Genomic DNA, 9,623 nt, shown 5'->3' with positions numbered 1-9,623 from the left:
CCAGAAGAGTAGGCTGCTCTTCTGCTGTATCCTGTAATGTTTCTGTACTCCCTAGACAGTGATTCTGCTCCTCCACAGTGTGACTGGTGCTGATGGGAGCGCCTCTTCTTGACGTAGAGTGATGGGTCTCACCCCCTCTCCTGGGCCAGCCCTGGGGGCCAGTTCTCCAGAAGGGTTATTGGGGCCCTCCATGCTCCTTTGTGGGGGTGAGGGTGTGAGTATGAGTGTCTTTTTATGGCACCTGTCCACTTGCAGGAGTGCTGTTAATTTTAGACTCTGTATTGAAGCAACTGGGATTCTTCTGCCCTCATATGGGGAAGAGTAAAAGAGACTTTTGGACTAAAGACCTTCCCGTGACTCCACAGGATAATTTGAAAAAAATTAGAAAAAAAAATTAGAAGAGTTGAAGTTAAAATTTAGTTAGGAAAAAAAATTACTGTGTAGACACTAGAGTCCATGAACATACTTCAGATTATCAAAAACATTTTGTAATCAAAGGTAGGCAATGTAGAACATTATACCCATAACAAAAAAAACATGCATAAGACTTTCTTTTCTTACAAAATGTAGTATTTCTTAGAATTGCTGTGTGCTGTGGTGTTGTAAACAAATAGTCTATTTGGTGGGGCATTATTAATCAAAATACTTCCCGTGACTTGTTTAGCACAGATGCAGTAAATGAAAGGCTCCAAGGTTTAAACAAGTTACCACTTAATATGTGATATGAGGCACTATGCTGCACTCTGGCCTTTGTGCATTTTATACAACAGCTAACTTTTGTTACCAAGATCACTTGTGTCCAGCTCATTTCTCAAACCTGATCTAAGGGGGATATAGTATTATTACTATGTCTATTACATCTTGCCCAAACAGACCTAGATCTCTGTTGAATAGTATCAATGGGTAAAAGAGACATAAAGAGATGACATTCATCTATTTTAAGATACTTTTATTTAATAAATAACTTCAGTAATAGCACTGTAAAAAGTGAACATCTGTTAAAATAAAAAGGCACTTAAAACAAGGATATGACTATGAGGCAATTTGAATGGTCAAAGGCAAATATACATGGCACGTCGAAAATGATGTGTGACTCATCACATGACAAACGATGCAATCTTAGCTACAGGGTAAAGGCAAATTTACAGCTAAGACTGCCAAACAAAAAAAAAAAAGAAAAAGGAAAGAGCTTGTGTTGATACAAAAATATTACAAAAAGAATTGCAACCACATACGTTAAAAGATTAGAATGGTGACAAAGCACCAGGCTTTAAATCGAGGAAACGTTACAGAAGAAAGACATGGTATGACATAAGGCCCTTATGTGTTTTGAGGATGTCTCGGTAAAGTACTTCATGATACTGCCACCCAAGGCTTGAATTTACAAAGAAAAATTAAGCAAGTTACCAGTCAGCAACTTTTTCAGTAATGGCACAAGTTTTAAAGCTATTTTTTCTTTCTTAAAATTCTTCTCAAAACCTTTCATCTTAACCATAATCTGGCATTAAGCAATTTAAGCATGCACACACTTTTCAGTCTTTTACACTGCTCATTTCCAACTTACTCAACTTACTATATACTTAATCATCTGTCTAGCAAGTAGAACACCAGTTATTCATTAGTTCCATACTAAGTGAGTTTAATTATGTCTGCAAACTCAAGCCCTGATTTCCCTGTAAAGCTTAAAAGTTTTAATACTAAATGGCTAGGCAGAGCCCTCATACTGATTGCTTTAACCATTTACCTCCCAGTTATGTCATAGCAGTATCACATCCTGTAGAAGACCTAGATTCACAGCACAGGAGGAAAAAAAAAAAAAATGTCAAAAAGGCACCATGTGACCTTAGCTGACTAAGCTTTACAGTCTCAAGTTTTTTTTTTCAGACCCTGGCACTGATTATTTTTATTTGCAAAAAAAATAAAAATAAAAAAATTACATATGGTACATTTTCAAAACCTGCACAGGAAAACAAACCTATATGTAATGAATTAGTAAAATCACTGCAGTTTGCCCTAAATCTATCTTAGTGTCACTACAAAAGTTGCTATACTGCATACAGTGTTGTGAAGTTATACAAGCAGTGTTCATTTTCCCTCATATTTAGGATTGACCACAGTTGTCACTGCACTCTTGTAAATAGGATTTTCACCCTAGAAAAAGAAAAATATTTATATTAGCATTTAAAGAGATGAAAAAAGCATGACATTTGTGAAAAAGTGTAAAAACAGCTTAAGAAGTTACCCATTAATGTTTTGTTTTTACACACAAACAGCTTAAGTCAAACCAGACTTCCCTCTAGCAGCTTTAACAAAGGCATGCTCAGCTACTAAAGCAAAGGGTTAGGACACGATCCTGCTCTGCTTATGCCACAGGTTCCCTCAGAGCTGATGACCCCCTGTATGCTCATCGGAGGGCTGAGCAGTCAACCCAAGGCTGCAGCCCATGATACCTTTTCAAAAGGAAGAGACTTGCAAACAATGTTGTTTGAAACCATAACTGACAGTTCCAGACCACATTCTGCTATAATACCCACTTAAACAACCCGCTTCATATTGTAATAATTTAATTCTAGAAATAAAGCAGAAAGACTTGCAATATTTTAATAACACACATTCAGTACTGAAGCTGAGTGTTTAGCACTTGTCATTTTGTTCCTGCAGTTTTTTTCCGATATGCATAAAATGCACAGTTAAAACTAAGACATTTCCATACTCGTGCAAATGTTGTTGTAGTAAAAACATTATTTCTACTTACTGCTGTAAGATACACCTATTGAATAACTGCTTATTTCTTTCTTACTGACATTTGAAAATGTCTAAAATAAATAAGCTTATTTTAAGTTTCCTTTGTTCCATGGTTTTCTGTATGATTTCTACCTCAGTAAATTTTACTCAATTTATGGCCAGTCCTTGCACACCTAAGATGAATGGCTTGAACTCAAAAAATGAATAGATAAATCCTATTAGAAAGAGCAGCTACTACTAGATTTCTACTGATACAGCATGGATCTTCAGCACTGTACTCTTATCACAACCTAAACTTCAACCTAAATAAATGTTGTTGCCCTACACCTAAAGCAGACCATCAAAAACTGGCATCCAGAGTTGGAGGGGGGATTAAAAAGATTTTCTTTGACTGTACGACAAACTGTTTCAACATGAAGTATTTTAAATGTTTTGTAAATTAATAGAGTAGAATGAAATTAATATGCTATAAGCTATTTGAATTGGATACTAGTTCAAAGGGAGAAATGTTCCCTTACAGCTGATGATAGCCAGATATGGTTCTGGCCAGAACTCCAGTCAGGCTGACATTTGCACTATTCTGAATTTCCTCAAGAAATATTTCTGTATACACTGAAGAACTTCTGTATTGGTAAACAACATTTATTTAGGTTGAAGTTTAGGTTTTGATAAGAGTACAGCTAAGTTCCAATAATCTTTTTTCCTTATTCCTCTTGCTAGACTCAGCAGACTGAGTCTTCAAGAAGGACTTTAACTGGGAACTAAGGTCGTATTTTAAATCAAGACAGATTATTTAAAAAAAAGTCATCCACCTTTCCTAAGTGTTAAATGCAGATATCACCTTTTGTAAAAACAGCATTAGCGGAGAGAGGTTAATGAAAGTAAAGAACTTTGCGGTGTTTTTTTCTTTTGTATTATGCTGCTGTGTAAGAAAGCTCAATATCACGTTTTCTACCTGGGATCTTGTTTCTTAACAAAAGGAGGACTGTGTCTTGAACTCACTCAAGGATTCAGTGCTGGAATAGCTGAAAGGAGTATTCTTATCTGAATACCAGGTGATAAAGTTTTCCATTCACTTTTCTTACTTAGTGTTGGGTAGTCCTTCAAAGTATAGGTATTATAATGCCTTCAGCTTAAATTTAACCCAGTTAGGACTGCAAGACCTAAGTCTGACCTTGGTATTTCATGACTTAGAATAAGTGGCGTTGCTCTAAGGAAGTGCCTTATTCAAAGGTACATTTTTATACCAATACAAACATCTTGGTTATATTTCCCCTTTACGTGTTAATTATACTATTTGAATAAATTCTATTTACTGACTTCTTCACAGGATTTAGAAAAGCAGTAGTGACTTTATTCAAACCTTATAGTCTTGATCCTGTCAGGAAGCTTTTATTTTGCTAGCGAATATACAATGATGCGTTATGACATCCAAGACTCAATAACTTCTCAGGATGTTCAATTTAAGTACGCCATAGTGATTTTGCAGCATGCTGCACAGCACTTAAGATTAGGCGGCGTATCGTTGCTGTTCTGTTAAGTCTCAAAAACTGAGTGACTATTATTTCCCCTCAAAATTGGTTGCATCTTGCCCTAAGTGAGATGCTGTTCTGAATATTTATTTTAGTTCTAAGAAGCTTGATGACCCTTTAAATATATATGATCTTCAGAGATTAGGCTTGCCTGTTTTTCCAGGGCCATAAACCGGCGAAACCAACTGGGAATACCAGAGGATGCGTCAAAGGGGGACAAGCTGCAACTGAAATACTTCATTCTGCCTCTGAGTTCCTGCTCATGTATGTCAGTTGTTCCCCAGACTTGAGCACAACGAGGAACACAAGCTTTCTAACAGAGAAATGCTGAAATCTTAATAGGCTCTATTCTACGCGGACTGGAAAGTAATGCAGGTAGCTTTTCAACACCAAGGCGTTATATGTAACAGAGGAGTGCCTGATGCTGACTCTTACTGCTCTGCCTAGGCAGCATATGTAGTGTAATATTTAGTTACGCAATGCTTTTAATCATCTTCTGCGTTTTACAAAATTGACCTCCACCGGCACATACAGGGAGGTGTATATTTATATTTTCTGAATTTTGAAAGAGAGGTAGCTTTTACCATGCAGTGCAGGAACAAGTTTGAAGTTTAGCATTAAAACTCAAACGTTTGCAGGGGGTAGTTCATACAATTCATCTCACCTTCGGAACCAGGTAAGAAATGCAATTTGCATAAGATGACTCTGAATATTTATTATAGTTGTTTTCAAGAGTAATCAGAATTTGAAACTTACATACTCTTTATTTAGCATATCCTCTTTATAAAGAAAGTGAAATGCTGTCCTGTCTTCTCTCATTTGCACTTTATGTCCCCAAGAACTGTCAGAAGCACAGGGTGGCGTTTAGGTCACAGAGTAAGACGCTTAATTAGGTGCCCACCCCATGTCCGTTGGGTGTCTCTGCTTCCATTACAAATAATGGAGATTTTACAGTCAAAGCTGTTAAGCTTAACCTAACCTCACATTTGTTCAGCTAAATAACTCTTTTGGCTCTACTGGCTATAAGCAGAATATTGACACCCAACCAGTTTGTAACTCTACCCCCCGGTATCTTCTGTTGGATGGGCAGTGACAGCGCTAGCTTTTACTAAAAGTCAGTCATGGGGTCTCAGCTCTGGCTTGGAGAGGTTGTCTACAGAGAGCTTATCATTAAAACTAATAAGGAAATAGTAGGTAAAAGTCTACTGGTCTGACACCAATCTCACTTCACTTAAGTCACCTCACAGCTATCCCATGGTAAGAACTTTCAGAGATTAACAGCCTTCTAGATTTTTAACTGGACATTAAAACATGGTGTTCCAAATCTCCTGTCATAGACAAATACTATTGTTTTTTAAATATATCTGTATGCTTTACATCAGTGCAGGAAATACACTGGTTTAAGCATGCAAAGCTAGGGAAAACACTTTTGCCACATGCCCTTATAAATGAAAACATCATGCACACTTGAACCAAAACGGAATCAGTAAGCCATACCTATATGCAAGATACAAAGAGTAGAATACATTAGAATAAAGCTACAAGTATTAAAGAAAAAAAAAAAGAGAATAAAGAAGTACATTCCTGCAACAGTATTCATTTTAACTAGACTAGGCTGCTCAGAGTTTAGCCTACTGCTGGATAAAAACGTACTATACAGATTACTACATAGGATTTTTTCTTAACCTTTTAACTCCCCTTTTCTTGACAGATTTACTGTCTTAGCAGTCACCTAAACTACGTGTATAGTGGGTTTAAGTCCCATGTCACCATAAGAAACTGCACTCTAGAATATTTAAACTTGTCCAAATGTATTGTTCAAGAGCTGTGTCTTACTATTTTCAGCTCTTATAAACGGCCATCATTATTTTTCAGCACTATAATACAAGTCATCTGTCAATCTGTAAACATGGCAATTGCATAAGAGGATAAAACAAAGGCCTAGCTTAAGGGCAACAGAAATGATAGGGCGTCATCTACTACTACTGGAGGACTGTAGGAGAGCTGCTAGCCCACTACTAAGCAAGTTTAATGGTTTACTAATAGTTCAAATCTAAACCAGGCAGGCAGTGAAGACCATAACGCCAGACAGCAGTGGAATGACACCAAGAGAGTATCTATGCTGCAGGCCTAGGACAAACTGCACTCAGCTCAAGCTAGCTAGCTTGAGCATCAACTGCAAAGAAGCCGTGGTGACAACTCACTCACTCCCCACAGCACACCCTGTCAGGGAGAGGTTTCGTTTAGGGGAAAAGCTAAGAAAATGGGTTTTTACTGAACAATGGGTGTAAGGTGCCAATCACCCTGGCCTTTTGTAACCCCAGTTAGCCTGCAGAAATCTCCCTCTGCCACAGTCTGAGATCAGTAGCGGAGGGCTGACGTGTGCCCTAGCAGCCCGCACCGGTCAGTCACGTAGCAGGTTTCGGGAGGAAGGCGAGTCTGCACAGCCGTCTGCAAACGGGTCCGTGTTAAAATTAGGGATCGAAACTGGACCACTAAGAGTGAGGGTCTAGATAAATTTAAACAATCGCTTGCCTGCGGTCCCAAAGCGGGCTAAGGATAAAAGGGGCACACGCCAGCCCAGCAGCGGCTTTTGCGGTGGCAGCAGAGAGAAGGAGAGAGCTGAATTCACTGAAGAAGCAGCGGCCAAGAAGCAGCCGCCGAGAGCTGAAATCACTGAAGCGGCGGGGAAGCAGCAGCCCCGGCGGCCTTTTCCAAGGCTCCAGGACGCCAGGCAGCCTTGTCCAAGGCTCCCCCCCCACACACCGAGGGAAGCTCTCCGCCCCGGCAGGCTGCGGGCAGCCAGCGCCGCCGTGCCCCCTGATCCGGGATGCTGGGTCAGGCAGCTGGGGATCCCCCCTGCTACTGACACCGGCGGACACGTGAGTACTGCCCTCCTGCCCGCCCCGGGGAGCGGGGACTGAAGCGGCGCACCGGCTCCGCTGTGGCCTGCTTACTTCAGAGCGCGCCTGGCGGTGGCACAGTGCGCCCGCTGCGGCCTGCTTAGTGATCCTCGGGCTTGAAGCGGCACCTCCACCCTCACCCCGGGCATGGCCTGCTTGTCCTCCCCCCCCCCCCCCCCCGGCACCTTCCAGCATAACCACCAGGTACCTTCACCTCACCGGTTCGAGCTCATGTCTGTAAATACTGTAACCGTTCCTGTGCTGTGTTGTGTGGGGAGTTCAATGTGCGGTTACTGACTGATGAATGGTGTGTTGTTACTATTGTTGTTGTTATCACTAGCTTTGAATTGTTATTGTTATCAGTCATACGTATTAAACTTTGTTATCTGTTTCTGGCTGTTAATTGGGAACCCATTCATAAGCGACAGGGACACCTATACCGCCACCCGAACCTTTCTTGTAGCGTGGAGCGCTGTGGGGAGCATGAGGATGCTCTGCGGTCGGCTCAGCCGCCCCTCCCGGGCCTCCCCTGACACACCTGACGCTGGCAAAGTACTGAGGTACCTCGTCCACGGTCACCTCCGTCACCTCTGTGCCGCAGCAGTCCTGCTCATGGCAGTAGCCAAGCCACATGCATGTATAACTGCGACCGGGCATGGGGTGGGTTATAGAAACTGCAGTCAGGTTTTGTGCATACATACAAACCTGGATGCCACCTCTTCCAGTGCATTTTTCTTGTAATGAGGATAGCAGATGACTTCCTCGCTTCGGCAACATAGGACAACTCTGTCTTCCCCTTGTATTAAATGGAAGCCTAGTTCAACAATCTCACACGCCCAGAGATCTCAGTTATAGGGGAAAGAGGACTTTCTCCTCTTCCTTCCTATGACTGACCCATTCCAACAGTACTGAACTGCTTTTTTGGTAGCCAAAAGAGTTAGAACCATCTCCTCCCAGGTTCAGACATTCTTATGACTAGTTTCTGAAGAGGATAACATCATATTTAAAAAAAATCGACAGGCCTGCATACTTCTTTTAATCTTCACAGTGAGTGAAACAGGAGGAAGTGGAGGAAACCTTTCTGGAAAAAGTACATTTTAAGGTGAAATGGCAGCTCTGAGGACATTAGATCCTGGGAGGGCCACGAAGTAGGAGGCAAGAATACAGAATGGAAGATACACACCAGCTGGGTTGTTACATGCTGCTCCTGCATGCAGCAGAGAATATGCAAGTGAATAGCAGAAAAAAAGGTAACAGAGCCTTAACCAGATGGACTATATAAAATGTTATAAGGGAGAAAAGTTAATTTCCTCCCCAAAATAATCAGCTCTGAGAAGAAAAATGGAAAGGAGCTGAATGTGGTCAGAGTGGCAAGCAAAATAAACATTTTTACAATCAGTTTTGGAGACACTGGAAAGTGAGGTGACTGTGGAAATGAAAGGAAAGTGTTTCATTAAGCAAGAGCTCAGAATGCTTGACAAAACGTTAATCACAGTGAGGACAGATAACGAGTTTAAATATCCTTAACTCTTGCTTTCTCCCCTCATTCTTCCTTCACAAAATCGAATTTTGAGTGCAACACTGAAATAGGGAGACAGCAGACAGAATAAAATTAGAGATGCAGAACCTTCCCTTCCACTAGCCCCTTTGAAAGCCCTGTGAAATTTAAACTGATGTTTTGCCTTCCCCACTTTCTCAGATCCCACTCCCCTCCCTCTAATCTGATCTTCTGTATCTCTTGATACTCTTCTGACATCTATTCCCCTACTCATCCTCCCTTTCTCACTCCTTCCCCATCAACTGAGAAGCCCCTGGGAGGAGGAGAATACCTAAAGCACACAGGAAAGCACTTGCCAAGCCCATCGACAGTATCCATCCCCTCTGGTTTCGGACTTGCTCCTCCGCATGTTGCGGTTTCTCCCTGTTGTGTGGGAAAAGAACTGCAGCCAGCATTTCCTCAGGAAATGTGAGGTGTTCAGCCAGAGTTTAGAAGGGACTAAGCAACCAGCAGAAAATATAATGGGGTGGGGGGAGGGACAGGAATATTTTCTCCTCTCCCATTCTGTGGGGGCCCCCCAAGCTGACTGAGATACAAGGACTATGATACTACCAGTTTCACTAGAACTGGATGGAAAAGTAAAATGAATGTTTCCAAAGTGATGCTAATGAATATACTTCTAGGCCGGGAAATCCAAGGAGCATCTAAAATTAGCTTTGCAAACATATTAACTTCAAGCAAACTGACTGATTTGAGGAAGTCACAGACAATCTCCCCCTGCCCCCAACTCTGGGCTTCTCTACAATCCAAAGAGCTTCTTTAATGCAAAGAGCTGTTCCATTATATAAATATATATATATCTCTCTCTACCTGTTTATCCACAGGTAGCTCATTTAAAAAAAAAAAAAATCACCCGCAGAGTAATTTTTAAGACAGTACTTGTGG

At 41.2% G+C, this 9,623-nt stretch overlaps 1 protein-coding gene across 3 annotated transcripts in view; it reads right to left on the bottom strand.

Moving 5' to 3' along the window:
- Positions 1–932: 932 nt before the first annotated feature.
- Positions 933–9,623, bottom strand: part of ITGB1 (integrin subunit beta 1) — a 52,050-nt gene continuing 43,359 nt past the window's right edge. For all 3 annotated transcript variants that reach the window (XM_068934397.1, XM_068934396.1, XM_068934398.1), the window contains exon 16: positions 933–2,151. In XM_068934397.1, coding sequence (XP_068790498.1) covers positions 2,086–2,151 — 66 coding nt within the window. In that variant the 3' untranslated portion in view covers positions 933–2,085. The remainder of the gene's footprint in view (positions 2,152–9,623) is intronic.

Source organism: Struthio camelus, chromosome 2 (genome assembly GCF_040807025.1).
Source record: "Struthio camelus isolate bStrCam1 chromosome 2, bStrCam1.hap1, whole genome shotgun sequence".
NCBI classification, from domain to species: domain Eukaryota; kingdom Metazoa; phylum Chordata; class Aves; order Struthioniformes; family Struthionidae; genus Struthio; species Struthio camelus.
This window is presented reverse-complemented; position numbering and strand designations above follow the sequence as displayed.